Genomic DNA, 17498 nt, shown 5'->3' on the forward strand with positions numbered 1-17498 from the left:
TCCGCTGTCCCCTAAATTGGGCTGGAGCCGATCCAAAGTGTCATCAATAAATCATGAGGAGGAGAAAGGAGGCAACACTCAGGATGAGCTTCAGAGTTTCTCTGTCGTCTCCTTTAAGTGTGACTCAAGCACACGTGTGAAATCTAAGAGGATGTGTTGAATATTTAAAGCCGGTTCGAAATGCCAAGCTTGTGTTTTAGCCATCAGCGGATCATTAGAAACTTAATAGTGATGTCCTCGTTCAATTAAGTGAGATGATAGGGATAAAGGTCAGGATGATGGGTTCACCATGGAGTTTCTCTTTTTGGCTGTTAAAGGCTTTACCAAACTTTAATACTACACATTGACAAAGTTTTAGTGATTTAGCTCGTGTGCTAGTGCACACAAGGTAAATCAGACTAAGCAGTATATATATCTCTCTCTTCTTAAATATCTTGAAATGAAAACAAGATTAAAAACACTAGATAACTAAGTAAAAGCACTGTTGATGATAACGCGTTACCAAAGCAATATGTTAAGTAATATCAGCTTCAGGCATCTGATTCTGCCTACGTATACTTGTACTTGAAAAACTTCATATACTGGGCCCGATGCTACATTAGCGTCCGTAGGTAGAGAGGTGGAAAAATGAATTGTGTTGGTAACAGTGTTAGTAATTAGTTAGTAGCTATTAGTTCCCAACACTGTTAGAACGTCAGCCAGTTTATCGATTTGTCAGCGGGACAACAGATCTGAGTTAGTTACTGCAGCTCAGTTATAAATCAACTCTGTAGACGAGACCAATATTGTTTTAGTTACAATAAAAGTGAGTGTACCAGGATTATGGACAAAGACAAGACAGACATTTTCACTTCATGATAAATTGTAATAGCGTTAATAGTGATACCTTTACTTTTTTTCTTTAATACTTTAAAATTAAATGCCTGCACTGCTAATAACATCCCCATTGGCCTCAGTTCTACGGTTTATACAGCCAGCAAATGTTGCATGGTAACAGATTACAGTACCATTTTGAACACAATTGGAAAAAAAACAAATTTCAAAATTTAAATGGAAACGTTCAGAAGCTTTGGACAGCACTATACCTTTCTACTGTTTACAGCATATTAAGGTAGGATACAAAGAGTGGGTGTTTTGCAAGCGGAGTGAACTTGCATAATGGCAGCAATTATATCAGCATGGGATGATTAAAGGTTTAACATTTAAATACTGAAACATGCCTACAAGGTGACGTTTCTTCTTTTAACTTCAACCATAAATAACCATTTTGATTGTTTTATTGGCTGCGATATGGAAGTCACGGCAAAAATATAATGGATATGAACTCTAAGCTACATACAGCATTGGCAGAGTAACATCTGCACGATTACAAGCTATGCGAGTTTAGTTATGTATAAAGGAAGACGTTTGCTGTACTGTAGCTCTAAATTGTGAGTGTCAATGTCAGAAACCTGTGTTCACATTCAGCACAATTTGCATTTGAATAGCTTGATAGGGAAAACAAAGTGTAAAATGTTAAGAGGTTGGCATCATTTGCTTTTGAAAAATAATACTGTGCGCATTTTAAAACACATTTGATAACACTTTCACCCAAAGTTGTTCAGATTTCTCTAAAGCCACCTTTACTATCAGATTCTATACCGTCGTCCGTCAGCCCATTCTGAAGCTATTAACATAAAATTTGCATTATTTATGAGCACATACTTTGATTGGCTTGAGATGTAGCCTCAACATTCCTTCCAGTCACTGAGACGTCCAACTGATGAATAATACATATTCTCCTTTGCAGCAGCTGCACCTACGTAACTGCCATCACTGAAGATGTAAAAGGAGACATATGCCACCATTTGAAGCCACGGGAACGAATTTACGTTCACAAACAACTGTATTAGGTTAAGAGAAACAATAAGAGACAAGGTGGCACAGAAACTTCAATAAACATATTACTATATACATTTAAGGTGGTTTCATATATTTTGTCACATTAGAGTTTTATAGCAGTTGCAACCAGGCAGACGATCACTGCAGAAAAGGAATATTTCTAGCGGTTTATTATTTGTTTATGGCGATTCGGAGTATATAAATAAATAGATATTGTAAGTTATGCATATCACATTTCACAGTCTGACACTGGATACTACAAACACACTTTTAACCTACTATTAATATACAGTTTATCATTTCCAAAAACATCTTTAAGATCTTTTAAATTATTCCCCAAGTTTACCACACTATTTGGAGAATATGCCCCAGTCTCGCCACCCCAATTAAAAAAAAATAAAAATTTCAACATCTGCCTCTGTTTCTTAGTAAGCACCTGCATCATCTCGCACTAGAGTCCAGGTCTCCTGTGGGAGAGTCAGGTGTATTGTGCCATCTGCCACCCTGTCCACCTGTGACTACATCATTGCTTAGGTGTCAAAAATTAAAGTGTCTGGGTGCGACAGTCACCAACACAGAAGGTTCCTGCTCACACTGGGATCTGCTCATCAACTTCATGACACGTGCAATTCAAGAGGGACATGCTCATGTTCGTGACAGATCAAACTAGGCATTTGAAAATCAACAGTAGAGGAAGATAAAAATAACATAAACATAGTTTATGTCATAATACAATTAATATGAACTGGTAAATATCATTCTTAACGTGTGAGTTTTCATCTATCGCCAGAACATTTTATCTACGGATTTTCTCTTTATCATATGAACGCAGCACGACGTCCATCTTGGACTCCCTCCACCATTCACTAACCAAAAACTTTCCCTGCACACCTCCCTCGCCTTCTGCACCAGCTCTGCATAACCATCCCTCCTTCATTCCCTCCTGACAGAGAGGTGATTAGGAGGAGAGCGCATAGACCTGCTGAAAAAGCAGCTTAGCTGTAATTATCGTCTCGGAAAGAAACAAACAGTTCATCAGAGCGTTCCTCCACTGACTTAACAACTGTTGCCAGGATATATCAAATGCTCGACAACCAGTTGTTACCTAGGTTACCATTGTCTCTGTATGGCTGGGAACTCTCCCTGCAGGAGAATTTTTTATTTTTTATTATTTGTTTAAAAATGGAAATAAAGTGCAGCCCATGAAAAAAACTGATGCATATTCACATACAGACACATATCATTCACCACCTACACAGAGACCTACAGTAATTACCTGCACGATGTTTCACATACTGTATGGGCTGCCCTTAATGCACTTTTAACAGTCTCTGACCTATAAGACATCACAATTATGTAAAACAAGACAGTTTCACCAAAATAGCCTCTTGGCTTTAACAGTGAATACATATACAGTACCACTGATACAACTCTGAAATAAAGCTGATGCAAGGATCCAAGTCTAAGGTGTGGAAAGGTGCGAGATAAAAAGGACTTCCTCACATTCCTTTTTTTTTATGCCTTAGCCGTCATATTATATAAATTATAAAAATAGTTTATGTTTACATATTTTAACATTGTAGCTATTTGTCACAAACTAAAAGTTGCAAAGCTTGACTGTCTTCACATGCACAGTTGCTGCCCACCACCCCAACCCACACTTCAACCCCATCGTCCCAGTCCACAAACCGCCTTATCCATATTAATTATGGGGTATTATATTCTTTTTTTCCATTAAATATCTTGATGCAAACACTGTCCTCATGTGTATAATCCAGATAAAAAGCTAAGCAAAGTTATAAATAAAGCCAATCTATTGTTTTTTTTATCATGTTAAAAATTAAATACAGAGACATATTCACAGACAAATCAGATGTTACATAAGTTCCTTCACTTGCAGTATGTCTCTACTTTATTACATGTTAAAGGAGTTGGGTCCCACAATCTCAATTATGCTTTATATAATGATAAAGCACATTAAATTAACAGGCTGCATTATTGATGATTTACATGTTGAACACTCTTGATTTCATCAGTGAAAGCTATTAATGCAAATATTAGTATTTTTATTATTAATGGCAATCAACTTTCTAAAACTGCCTTTAGATGATGGCTATAGAAACATCACTACTAATAATAAATATTAATAATAATAAATATTATTAGACAGTAAGGCTTCTCTTAACAAGCTAAATTCACGGAATTAACCCACCATGTGACAAACAAGAACAGTAACAAAGCTGGTGACAGGTGTGGCCTCAAAGTGCCTAGAGATACAAAAATTAAATAGGACAACGAAACTCACTTTGAAACTATGCATAAGCTGTGTCAAGATATGCTAATCAAATCGGGGCAGCACAGGCAGAGTATTTCAAAGCACAGGAATCCATTAGCAGCCTGAGAATTTACACAAAGGCTTCTCTCAACAGTGCAGAGGGTTTATTTGATGGGCAAAAACACCATTATAGCCAGGACACCAAACTCCAAAGAAATGGTAAGAAATGTCCTGTTTTCACCCGTTTTCATTCTCTGTTAATTTCAAACTCATTTTATTGGTCTTCTAATCACTTAGTGGATTAGCGCCTGAATATGAGACACTGAGGTATTTTCTCATCCCTTTCCGTCTGTCACTCTGGCACTGAATCAGGTGCTTCCTTCTGACGACCAATATGGAAGCGGTTTTACCATCTATAAATCTAGATGTTGTACTCCGATATGACACAGGTGGATAGAAGGAGTAATTCTATTACATTCAAGTGAATAAGGGCTAAGGAAGAAGCCATTACAGACAATATAGATTGAAACTTTGGCCTCAGGAAACAGGTGCTGCTCACAGTTAACCCATCAGCTACGCTTTACAGGTGTGTCATTGCATAAAAGCAGGTGAACTATATCTCATCTGTGCCGCACATGGACACACAGACAGTGACAGAAACGTGCCCCGTTTCCACTGATGGACAACAGAAGCTGCGGCAGAAGGATGGCATTAAAAAGCAGCAGGGGATGTAGCGTGATGAAAATGTCAGACTAAAACCAGCAGGATATGTTCTGTAACATGTATAATCAAATTACAGTGTGTGTGCGAACTGCAGTGTGATGTGTACGAGGACAGATGTCGACGTTCGAAACAAGTGAAAAAAAAAAAGTGCCTCTCGTCTTAAAACCTGATCTCATGCTCTCCAGCCTTTTGACAGATTCTGAGAACTTAAGAGTTTAACAGGGGGCTTGCTACTAAATTCTAGTTAAGTCTTTTACAAGACATTTAGGGCAAATTCATTTAATGACTAACAGAGCGCAACACACGGAAGTAGCATGATGTTACTTAGAAAGCTGGTTGCAACAGGTTTGAGCTTCAAACCCCATGTTGAACTTGCTCTGGGGAGAGCAAGGAAACTAAGCTCTGCAGCTCGTTAGAAATCTGTGGCACAATTAAGTTAACATTCTCAGTCCTGTCCTTCCCCGTGAATCTGTCTCTGCACTCTCCAATCCTGATTGATTGCTGCTAAATGTGTCTCATGTGTGTGTGTGTATACGGAGTCTTGTGCAAGCTTCCAGTGTTTTTGTATGGTTATGCTTGGGCACCTGTGTATTTGTGTGTGGTTGTTGTTGTGCGTGTGCTTGTGTAACTCACCCAGCCAAAACTATGAAGAAGTCCAAGCGGTTCCACGTGTCTCCAAGGTAACACTTCTTGCCAAAAATCCCCAGAGCCACCATTTTGATCACCATCTCAATTGCAAAGAATGCAAAGATGAAGTCATCAAAGTCCTGCAGACAGAAACGGAAGATGTGAGCGAGTCTAACGATGCAAAACACAGGAATTAAAAGGCTGCCGTGGTTGTTTAGCTTGCATGTTACCATGTTTACCACCTAAATATATGTGTACAATTGTAGTTTGGTCCTTTTGGCTTGTCCTGTGAGTTCAGGGCCGCCACAGCGGATCATTTTGTCCGCATGTTGATTTGGCACAGTTTTTAAGCTGGATGCCCTTCCTGCTTTTCTCATTCACCCTGTCGTGCCATTTCCCCATATAAATGGGAGATGATGTTATTTGACACAGGGAACACTGAGAAAAATGGATGTTTTAAGAAGCAGCTCTGCAGAGACTGTGTGTGTGTGCAAAAAAAAAAAAGGACATTGTTTTACTAGTCAATGCCACCTTTATTTAACCGCCTATCATCTCATGTTCTCACTTAAGTGGAACCTACCACCTGTACAGGTAAGCATGGGGTGAGGTTAATCACAACAAAATACACAGGTCGCCTTAAATACTCTGCAAAATCTAAAGACTAGATATCTCATGTAATGCAAACATCAAAAAGTGCCTGTTGCTGTGCCTACATTCTCCATCTTCTATTAAACAGGGTGCATTTAATCTCCTTCAGCTCCATACTACCTGTCCTACCTCTTGGTAGCACCCAGCTTCACATTGCTGAGAGGGCCTAATGATGCAAACCTGTCTCCACTTTCTACGCAGCTCCACTCTACCTTCCCAGTACAAACAACACCCAAAAGAAACACTGGAAAAAAGACACCGAGCATACGGTAGAACTTATCAGTAACAAACCATTAACTCATATTAACTCAACAGTAGCGTTGCAAAATAACTCTGCTAAAACATTGTTAGTGTTTGGGAATATAGAGCCTAATAAAATGGGAAAAGAGTGACCTTTTTACACACCAACTAATAAACACCAATGACAGCATCTCACCAATGTGCACGGTTTAACAAACGTGGGTCCACTTATTCCTCAAAACTTTAATATTTAGCTAGTGACCCTGTGTATCTTCAAAGCAAAACTAGATGGTGCAGCTCAGGGTGGGTTCTAAACAATTTCTTTTTTTAATTTTGACTTTTTCTTCTTTTCTTTTCGGCTGTTTCCCTTTCAGGAGTCGCCACAGTGAATCATGAGCCTCCCTCTAACTCTGTCCTCTGCATCCTCTTCTCTCACACCAGCTAACTTCATGTCCTCCCTCACTACATCCATAAATCTCCTCTTTGGTCTTCCTCTAGACCTCCTGCCTGGCAGCTCCAACCTCAGCATCCTTCTACTGATATATTCACAGTTTCACCTCTGAACATGTCCAAACCACCTCAATCTGGCCTCTCTGACTTTATCTCCAACACATCTAACATGAGCTGTCCCTCTGATGTCCTCATTCCTGATCCTGTCCATCCTCGTCACTCCCAAAGAGAACCTCAACGTCTTAAGCTCTGCTACCTCCAGCTCTGCCTCCTGTCTTTTCTTCAGTGCCACTGTCTCTAAGCTGAACAACATCTCTGGTCTCACCATCATCTTGAACAACTTTCCTTTCATTCTCGCTGATGCTCTTTTATCACACAACACACCTGACACTTTTCTCCACCCATTCCAACCTGCCTGCACTCGCCTCTTCACCTCTTTTCCACACTGTTTTGAACCGTTGACCCTAAGTACTTAAATTCCTGCACCTTCTTCACCTCTGCTCCCTGTAACCTCACCATTCCACCTGGGTCCCTCTCATTCACACACATGTATTCTGTCTTAACTGTGGCTAAACTTCATTGGTGTACTTTCCAGAGCAGACCTCCACCTCTCTAGATTTTTTTTGAATTTGACATTTTGGAAATTATAATGTAGCAACAACTACAAGTTGTTGGTTCCACAGCAAAGGCTTTGTAGAAATAACATTTATGCCAATAATCCACAGTAGATATAATCATTTCACGTATTAACGAACACGCTAATGCTGCTGCTCTACATGGGTGATTGTGCACCATTCCTCACTCACACATTGAAGACACATACCGTATCCATCCTGCTGTTTCCTAACTGATAAAGAAATAAGGAAGAATGTATAGATATAAAGAAGATACATTCTACATGGATTAACAGAGTCAGTGACTATGTTCCTAATGGTGTGAACACGCTAATGCTGTAATGCAGAAGCAGATCACTGATATGCACCTACTGATGGCTACTTACAGGAGGAATGCCAACAAATAATTATTGCTATTTATTGGCATTTTCAGCAGATATTTACAGGACATTATAATCCAAAAATCTCAGTGTGGATATTTGGGTGCTAAATCCTCTGCATCCCCATTTCTTTATTAAACTTTCAATATTTTATTTTTGGGAGATAGCTCTTCCTCAATGGATCTACGAGCAACGATTTAAATAATAATTTTAAATCAGGTACTTCAAATAACAAATTACAAGCCACTACGTGGCCTATAAGACACAGTGTACAACACTTCACGCATTGTTTCCAGACACAGTGAGGAAGGGCTGCTACCTCAAATGCCTGCTACAAAAAATATTTCTAAGTAATGGATTCTTGTTTTAATGTGAAAGACTGGCAATTTTATATCACTTATGTTTTCTGTCTGAAAATAGCCTGCTGTGAATGTTGGACATTAATGTGGTACTTTATTAATTCCTGGAGAGGAATCCTCTTTTCTCCGTACCCTGCTGTCAGGAGGTCAGCCTCGCTGGGGATGGGGAACGAGAAAGAAAGATATAACAGCAACAGCTTTTGTGTCTTGCTCAAACACACCTCAGCAAACCAGATGCTTGCTTACCACATGGGTCCTCTTGACTAATGATGTTTTTGCCACCTTGGTGGCTTAACAGAGACTCAAGTGACAAATGGCTTCCCATCCAGAGTATATAATTTCATAACCTCATTGCACTAATCAGTATTCCTGCCCTCATTACTGTTTCTGGCCGGCTGACTGAGCTTCAACTCTCCAAATAATTATCTGATTGCACTAAAGAAGAAAACAAGGTCAGGCGTGAGGACAGAAGTTGGACTGAAATTAAACAGAAAATAACCTTAATTTTTCAAATGTGACAATCAATACATAAATTTTAAAAAAGGCAGATCAGAAGAGGCTGGAGATGAGGAGGGAAAGTCAGAAAATAAAAGAAAATTTCTGGAAGGAGATCAAGGCATAGACACCCACTGATAGATGAGTCATCCAAACATGAACAGAGAAATGTATAAATACATCAAATCTTGTTAGTTTAGGCAGAAGCTAGCTTCACACTGCTCTAAAGTTCCCTGTAAGTAAAACGTAGAGGTTTGCACGGGACTGCATGATTGCGTGCATGTATGTGTGTGTGAGAGAGACAGAGAAAGAGAATGCATCCTATGAAATTCCATCTTTAGAGCAAATTCATTTTCCTTGGAAAACCCAAATGGTTTTAGTCAACATATGGAGCAGTGCTGCTGTTTCCAGGGGCGTAACGACCTATTAGACAGCAGGTTTCCTACACAAACAGTTGCCACAGGGTAACTCTCTAATACTGACCATACAACAATCCAGATGTTTTACACACTACTCATTTACTCCAACCGGGTAGAGGAGCCACGGAGCACATTGTTCAGTGGAGCATAATCCTCAAGTAACATTGCATTCAGTAATTTTGATCTATATTCAAACGTTCTATGCAGGGCAGTGCAAAGGTTCATGTTAATTTGTACAGTGATACTTTGGTGGTCGTAGAGCAGTTGTTTTCATCATTAAACCTTAAGGTTAACACATAAATTTTAATATGTGAAAAAATGAAATAAAGCTACAGTATGAAACTTTTTTAGATCTACAGAGTACTTTTACTTTTACATGACCCAAATCCCATTAATGTGAAGAGGTGTTGTTAAAGGCTCCTGCGACCCAATTCAGTAAACAGTAAACACATTTCAAAATGAACCCCTTTGTCTGTTTTTTATGAAAAAAGCGACACAAAGAAATCGCTTTATCAAACCCAGTGCAGTGCGTTAGTACCTCCATCCATAGCCTTAATTAAAAGACCTATTTGACATATTAGCAGTACTCAAAGTGAGCCGATACTCAGTGTTTTGTCTACAGACTTCTGCATTCACGGAGCAATAGCGCACAGAGCTAAAGCCAAACCCCCTGGACTAATGGTCTTAGACATAAACTAATGGTCTTAGACATAAACTACTGAAGTAATTGTATAATGTGCCTTCAAATGGGATCGTTCAATGCAGTGTCGATCATACAATATAACAAGCAGCGCTCCAAACGTTTTCTTAACTGTACTTGGCATTGACCCCCTGTCCGTCTTAGCGCCATGCGCACAGGAAGGGGGAGATATAAAGAAGAGATATGTAAGTTCTTTGTGTTATTGCAATGAGAACTGGGACATAGCTGGTCTCTGCTGATTTACACATTTATATAATTGATTTCACTGAAGTGATTTTGTGTTTTGTTCTCCTCTTCTTCTGAATGAAGCAGCCACACGTGACTGTGTTTACTTGGATTAAATCCGGTGCAAATAAAAAAAATATTCCTACCAGATAACCGTTTACATTTACTCTTATATTTCTTCTTGTTAATGTATTTCTGTGGCTCTTGGTTCTGTGCATCCGGAGCTTATTTCCAGCTCTCTTGGCATTTTATGATTGGTTGTATCAGTGTTTTATTATTGAAATCACAGAGCTGTTAGTTGGTCTGTTACTGTCACTATGCAATTTTACAACAAGAGTAGTTAAAAATTAAACTGAAAAAAGCTAAAACAGCTTCAACCCCTCAATTATGTCTATTACCTTTAATTAGATAATGCCCCCCCCTAAAAAGTACTATTAAGTACTATTACTCAAAGTACTATTAATACTTTAAGTAAAATTTAAATTATGTCCTTACTTACTTTTACTTAAGTAGAAATGTCAGTGGATACATACATTTTTACTAGAGTTAATTTTTGTTTGTGTATTTGTACTTTTACTTAAGTACAGGTTTTGAATACTTCATCCACCACCGGTCAGACGTTGCCATGGGTGACTTGCAGGCTAGCTAGTTCTCGCATCTTGCATTAGTGGAGACATTTATGAAAAAGTAGGGCAAGAAAGGATAATGAAGGAAAATAGTTTGTCCAAATCCATGATTTGGCTCAGACCTTGATACTTCAGACATGGGTCAGTATTGTCTCTGCTTTTGTGTTGTTTTTAAATCATTAAATCAAACATTTTGAAACACTGAAATCATAGGAGGAATCATAGCAGCTCCTTACAAACACGGCTGACCCACACTATGCACTGTCCTCTATTGTATATAGACACAATTTTACTTTTATCATAACACTTGTACATAATGGGAAATGATAAGTAATTTTACAATTACTGCGTTTACATGGAATTAAGAGTATGTGGAAAAATCAGCTTTCTAGGTTAATTTGCACTTAAGAACCTGGTTATTGGAAATCCACATCTAAATGTGTGTAACTTTATTTCTCCTTCACCGCAGGAAGGTAGAGCAGTCGTCCACCAATCTCACAGTTGTTGGTTCAACTCCTCCTGCTCCTCAGGTCACATGTTGAAGTGTCCTCGAGCAAGACACTGAACCCCAAGAACCCCAACTTAATTCCTCCCGGTGAGTGTTGGACGGCTGGTTAACAGCTCCCACATCGGTGTGTGTGTGATTGTGAGTGTGAATGGCTGAATAAGAAGCAGTGTAAAGCACTTTGAGTGCCAATAGGTAAGAAAGTGCTATATAAGAGCAGACTATTTACATATTTTGGAAGCCTGACTCAAAGATTTACCTGAATACTGATATAAAGCACTGCCTTCAGTGTGTTATAGCTGCGATACAGCAGAGTGACAGCACAGGGGGTTGACAAAAGAAAAAAATGGGGGACAAATGCAGCTGATCTACAACAGGAACTGTCTGAATTTTAAAAAAATCCGCAGGGTAAAGTAACGTCTCCGAGGCACTTTTTGTTAGTTAAATGCAGCTTCATTTGCATGTTCCTATCTGCAGCCTTCTGTTACGCACATAAGCAGCTGGAAAAAGCTGCTTGGAAACTTGGTTTTGCGTTATACATGGCAGAGAAATTGACATCCTCTGACAGAGCTCTACAAGGAGAAACCAGGTTTCCTGTTTGTATGACACTGAGAAAGCCAACTGTAACCTGGTAACTTCAGTTCATTTAAATGCATTAAATAAGAACAGAAATATCACATACATTAGCTGGAATATTGTACATTGCAGGAATCAGGAAGTTGATAAAAAAAACTTCGGCATAAAGTAGGTGTTGTGGAACTGCAACATGAGACTGGACATTTGTTGGTTTAGAATTGTTACACCTCTTCAAAAGAAACCAACAAAATGGTTTAGATCAAGAATTAATTTAGTCACTGCTACTGTTAAAACAATTATTTTCTCAACCCTGGTTCTCACTCGCTTGTTTTTTCCAACCTAACCACTGCTGATTACCTGGATCAGGTGTGTGCAATCAATAAGAAGATGGAAGATACCAATTCACTTTGTCTTCCCCCACTCCACCATTTTTAAAGATGGTTGTTTGAACACACCTGATCCAGGTGTCTGATCAGCAGTGGGTGGATTGGAAAACAAGCAGGGCAGTGGACGTTGAGGACAAGGGTGCATCAAGGCCAATTCCTACTTTCTGCTTGTACTCAGAAGGAATAAACATTTTTGCCGTCAGATGTGATAAGACAACACATACACCCACATTGATGCTTTCCATGAACGGCTGTGACTGCAACCAACCTGGAGACATAAGTGCAGCGGGATAAGGATGACGTCCCGTGTGTGAAGTATTACAGTAAGGTATCAAACCTGTGTTAAAGGGTGGTATCTTCACGCTTTACTTGTACGGCTTGGTGTTGATGAATGAATTTGACATTCAGTGAAAATGTTTTTCAGGTTTAACATTCGACAACTATTGGCAAGGACAGTACACGTTAAGTCTGCACTTCGACAAGACCTTGACAGCATGTTTGCCAGTTCCAAATATTTTCCATGCCATTGAGTCCAATGGCACTGCCTTTTGATTTACATTGGCACAAATGGTACCTTGAATCTCTTCCAGTGTCAGATTGACTCCAGTCTTCCAGCGTCCTTAAATGATAAGTGGGCATAGCTGAAGGATGATGAATGGATGTTTGCACAAAGGCTTTTATAACAAATGACTATGTAGATGAAACCCACTATAAAGCACGTGTTAAGCATTTTCTGTATTACTATTAAAGTATTTGCTATAAAATGCTTACAGAAATTGGAAGGCTCTCTGCCTTTGTTAGTAATCATAGCTCCAAAACGATGCCTTATATCTTGCACCCTGCACGACAGAATACAGAGATCAACAATCTGTTGAAATAATAACAAAGTCCAACCTATTGACAGATGCACAGCTGAGACAGAACAAGTGTTGTGTGAAATAGAGAAGAGCAGCAATGTTTACCACCATGCTGAGCATAAAATGACTCCAATACTTTGTGCTCTGATATCCCCGTCCTTCTGTCTTTGTTCTCTTTTGTTACATGAAGGAGCCATTTCTTATGTCTCTGCTGGGGAGTAATTGCTCATCTATTTTTGCATTAGCTGAGGCCCCCATGTCTTTAGGTAAGACCACCACCCCACCCTCCACCCCGATACAACGTACAATTTTAGACTCACACACTAATTACACAAAAGAACACCTAATAATGTTATTACCTAATGCTCAGGTACACAAAGGATTCAGGGACTTTTGATTAATTGACACTGAGCTTATGTCAAGCAGCTCAACCTACCCCACTGTTCTTGCTCCAATATGCACACACACACACACACACACACACACACATGCAAACACATTCTACGCCCAGCTGGGATTTTGAATTCATCAAAGTCAACATGACATGCTGGCCTGAGTCATTCCCACTGGAGCATGCTGGCATAGCAGCACAGTGTAATTCTGGCTCTGTAATCAGGATATTGATTCCCTGAGAAATGTATCACACATCAGTGGCGAATGGGACATGTTGCATGATCCTCATGAACATAGATCAGATTTGATATCCAAACCCACAGTAAGAGCTATGTAACTACACCAATTGTAGGCTAAAAGCCGTGCCGTGCTCTCAAGCTAAGTATTTGCAGGAATGGAAATGAGCGTGTGTGTCTATATGTGCGTCTTGTCACCATGGTTCACTGCCTCTAACGCCCATGTGGAGAGCAGAGAAGACTAACACACACACACATGCGCCTGCCTCCGAGGGGAGAGACACCAGTGACCTGTGCTGAGTGACTCACTGCTCACACACTCCCTAATTTCTGCTCTCCACTGAACTGTCTCCTTTTCCCGCAGAGATACAAACATGACAGAATATTTCCCACAGAAATTCTTTTCTGCAACTTTTAGAATATCTCCAACGAGATTTTCACATAATGTGAAAACAACAAAACAAAAAAGTTGATTGCTATATCATCGAGTTTAAGTCAAGGTCAGACAAGCCTCACAATATTAATTTGGCGTGACTGTCATAAAGTGTGAAATAGGCCAATAAATGACAGAGGAGAACTTATAATGACTCAATGCAATCTAAAGCTTTTTGAGATTTTTTTGATGAAGCTTTTTGATGAATGTACAATAATGCTAAAAAATTCAGTGGTTGCAAACAAGCCATTTAATAGGTACCACTTAACTAAATCAGTTCATAGGGGATAACTTTCTGCTTCTGAATGTGTTATGCTCTCGTTCCATCTCAGAGAAATCACTGGTCAATGAAACAGTGTTGGCATTACTGCAAAGTCGGCAATAATGTAGGTGGCAGGTAACACTGTATTTAATGTATTCTGAACAAACCACTGTAGCTGCTGCCAGAAATGGAAATGCCTTCACTTCCCATTTACCAGAGTTACCCTCTGACCCAAGACTTGTCTGGTGCTCTCTATAATTTCGAAATTGCAGAAATCTACTGTAATACCATAAACTATGTGGGTACAGAACTAATCAAATCTTACCTAACAGAGTGTAAATATATTTATACATAAGGCAAGAGAGGCAATGTTGCTGATCTCAGCAAAAAATTTATACAGTATTACATGGAGTGATGAAGGGAAGTTCATATCTTTTGTTACCATAAAAAATACGTTGCAAATAATTACATTATTTATTATGTATTATTAATGTAATCAAATTTTACACAACATTTGTGTAAATGTTTGACAAAATGTATTTAGGTGAAGTCAATGTTTTATTTTTATGAGTGAATAATGAACAGTGGATGGCTTTACAATCCTCAATGTGTAAAGTTTTATATAAATAAAGATGTATTTTTATTTTTATGTCACTGGAAAAGACGATGGCTAGCAATTAGCCCAGCTCCATCTTTAAGATGGTCTCGTAGTTAGTAAATTAGTAGTAACATTAGCAGCAGTTTGCCGGTGGCTGTAAACCAGGAGGCACCAAGTTATTTTCGATTTAATGGATTTTCACTTTTGGTAAACTTTTGTCTCTTTACATAAACTTTGATTAGAGTGAAGAAGCAGAATCTCATTTCCTGTATTCTACCATCCTTATCAGCTCTCCCACTCATCTCCCGGCAGTAACAGCTGGATGAAACTCCTGCTGTATGTGTGCTACTGACACTCCTGTTCCTCCTCCCATCCACCACTGACTAGCGTCTCTCTCATCTTTATCTTCCTCTTATCTTTAGCTCCCACTGCCTCCTTCTCACTCCCAGGGAAGTCGTATCACTCTCCTTTAACTGCGATTATGTCTCTCACAGTGTGTGTTTGTGGGTAATGGTAGCTTTGGTGTCTCATCTATATGGGACACTATATGTCATTTTTTTTTTTGTGCATGTGTAGTGTGTTTCATCACCTCTCACATAGAATTACACTGCAGAATTAAATGTAAAAGATTTGGACAGATTCTCTCACTCTGTATGTCCATGTGTATTAATCTCCCAGCCTAAACACTACACAGTCTTAACAGCTATGTGCATGTGTGTTACTTCTCACATTGCCTGGAAACAAGTGTAAACACATGTGTCTACCAGGCACACACACACACACACACACACACACACATCAGCAAAGCACAGCAGGCCGTGCTGCGTGTTATCAATGTGTCAAGCGAGTGCCAACATTACACGCCCTCTCATCACCTCCTGAACGGACCATTTATGTTCTAAGTGCACTTAATCACTAACGTTGAGTGCACTTAAAGCGATCCCAAATGACTTGACGTGGCTCACTCACAAATCCTTAAGTGTCAAAGCAGGTATTAAATACAGTGTGGCGTCCAAGTGCGAAGTGCCACGGCTCTGGACGAACAATCAAGGTCTGCAGATCAGAAACATTCGTGCTCATGATTCAAACAACACCATGTGTTTGAGCACATGAGGAAAGGCTGCTGTGGGTAAAGGATCAGCAGTCAGTCAGAGCATTGTGGAAGGGTGGAAGTCACGTGGTTGCAAGTGTCAACTCTGCTAAGACAGAATGACACTAAAAGCCTAGCAGCTCTGACCTCCCTGATTTTCTGGGACTTGGGTATTAACTGGTCTTCATTTTAATCAGTGTGATTTGTAATTTTAGGCTCGCTGTTTCAGCATGAAGCTTTTTATTTGCTACATATTTTTGTGTTTTGCATATTTTCGTATTTTTGCTACTTTATATTTCTACTTAGCCAACAAACGTCACTATAGTGGGTTGAATATATAATTATTGTTTATAGTATTTAAGTTTTTTTCATTTAAAATGTAATTAGATTATATGAGATTCAATCGAATCTAATGGGTTAATATGGGTTAAAATGCTAAAGCATAAACATTAACATGAACAGAGTTTAAGAGACCGGACAAGCGTTCGCCTGTCGTGTGGAAATTGACCTCCGTTAAATGTGATGTTTTTGCAAAGACGAAGATAAATAAAATGACCTGGTCTAGTCTGACTCTGTGTTCATGTTTATTGTTGGGTAGCTATTAAAAACATAGGCCAGGTTATGATCTATGAAATTCCTTTGTTTGGTAGGTTTGGACAAGAGAGCACTTTGGTTAAGATTAGGGAAAGATCACAGTTTTGCTAAATAAGCACAATGTGTCTGACATCACCGTTTAGTTGGTCTCTATTATTGCAGATAAAAATCTTCCCCTAACCTTATTCTAATTGCACTCGTCACTGAAACATAAGCATAAAACAGTGTAATAGATGGATATGGGTAGATGATAATAGAAAGCATCTCAAAATGAACAGAAACTAATGAAAAGTCGTTTTCGTGGGTAGAAATCACCCGAAAAATGTTAAGTGTCCCTAGAAGGAAATGTGCCTGTTGGCAGCTGTTAGCTCCAGCAATCCAGTGAGAGCTCTGGAGTTTAAGAGGCTGTGGTTTGTTTACACTAACACTGCAGGACCCATTCTGAGGTGGGACTGTTGTTGACGTGTGTTTGATGCCGTTTAATGATTATGCCAAAGGCTCTGTGCTTGTGTTTACAGTTTTATTTTTTTAATAGGTAACGATAGAGAAACAGATCAGTTTTGGATGGAGAATCTAACATATCAAAGTTGACGTGCAATTAAACAACGTTGGCTTTAGGATGTGTGCTGTGTCGAAATTGCCTCTAAATAGCATTTTAAAGGTATTTATCAATCCAATTTCTTTTTAAATACTAATAATGTCCAGATCATCTGCTTGTTTTCTTGCCCCTAGATGCACACACATCTTGCGTTGTTGTGAAAGAGAAAACCCATCTATAACTCACCATACACATTAATTACCAACAGTATGTCAGACTGTCAACAGAAGACTGACTTTGGTAACAGTTCCTCAAAATGAATTTGCAGTTGCGGATTAGTTGTAAGGAACACAGGATTGCATTGTGAC

At 39.1% G+C, this 17498-nt stretch overlaps 1 protein-coding gene across 1 annotated transcript in view; it reads right to left on the bottom strand.

Moving 5' to 3' along the window:
- The window catches only part of cacna1g (calcium channel, voltage-dependent, T type, alpha 1G subunit), a 256257-nt gene that overhangs the window by 147847 nt on the left and 90912 nt on the right, over window positions 1-17498 (bottom strand). The window contains exon 4 of the mRNA XM_067487999.1: window positions 5513-5646. Within this exon, the coding sequence (XP_067344100.1) occupies window positions 5513-5646 (134 nt within the window). The remainder of the gene's footprint in view (window positions 1-5512; window positions 5647-17498) is intronic.

Source organism: Channa argus, chromosome 20, assembly GCF_033026475.1.
Source record: "Channa argus isolate prfri chromosome 20, Channa argus male v1.0, whole genome shotgun sequence".
Lineage (NCBI taxonomy): Eukaryota > Metazoa > Chordata > Actinopteri > Anabantiformes > Channidae > Channa > Channa argus.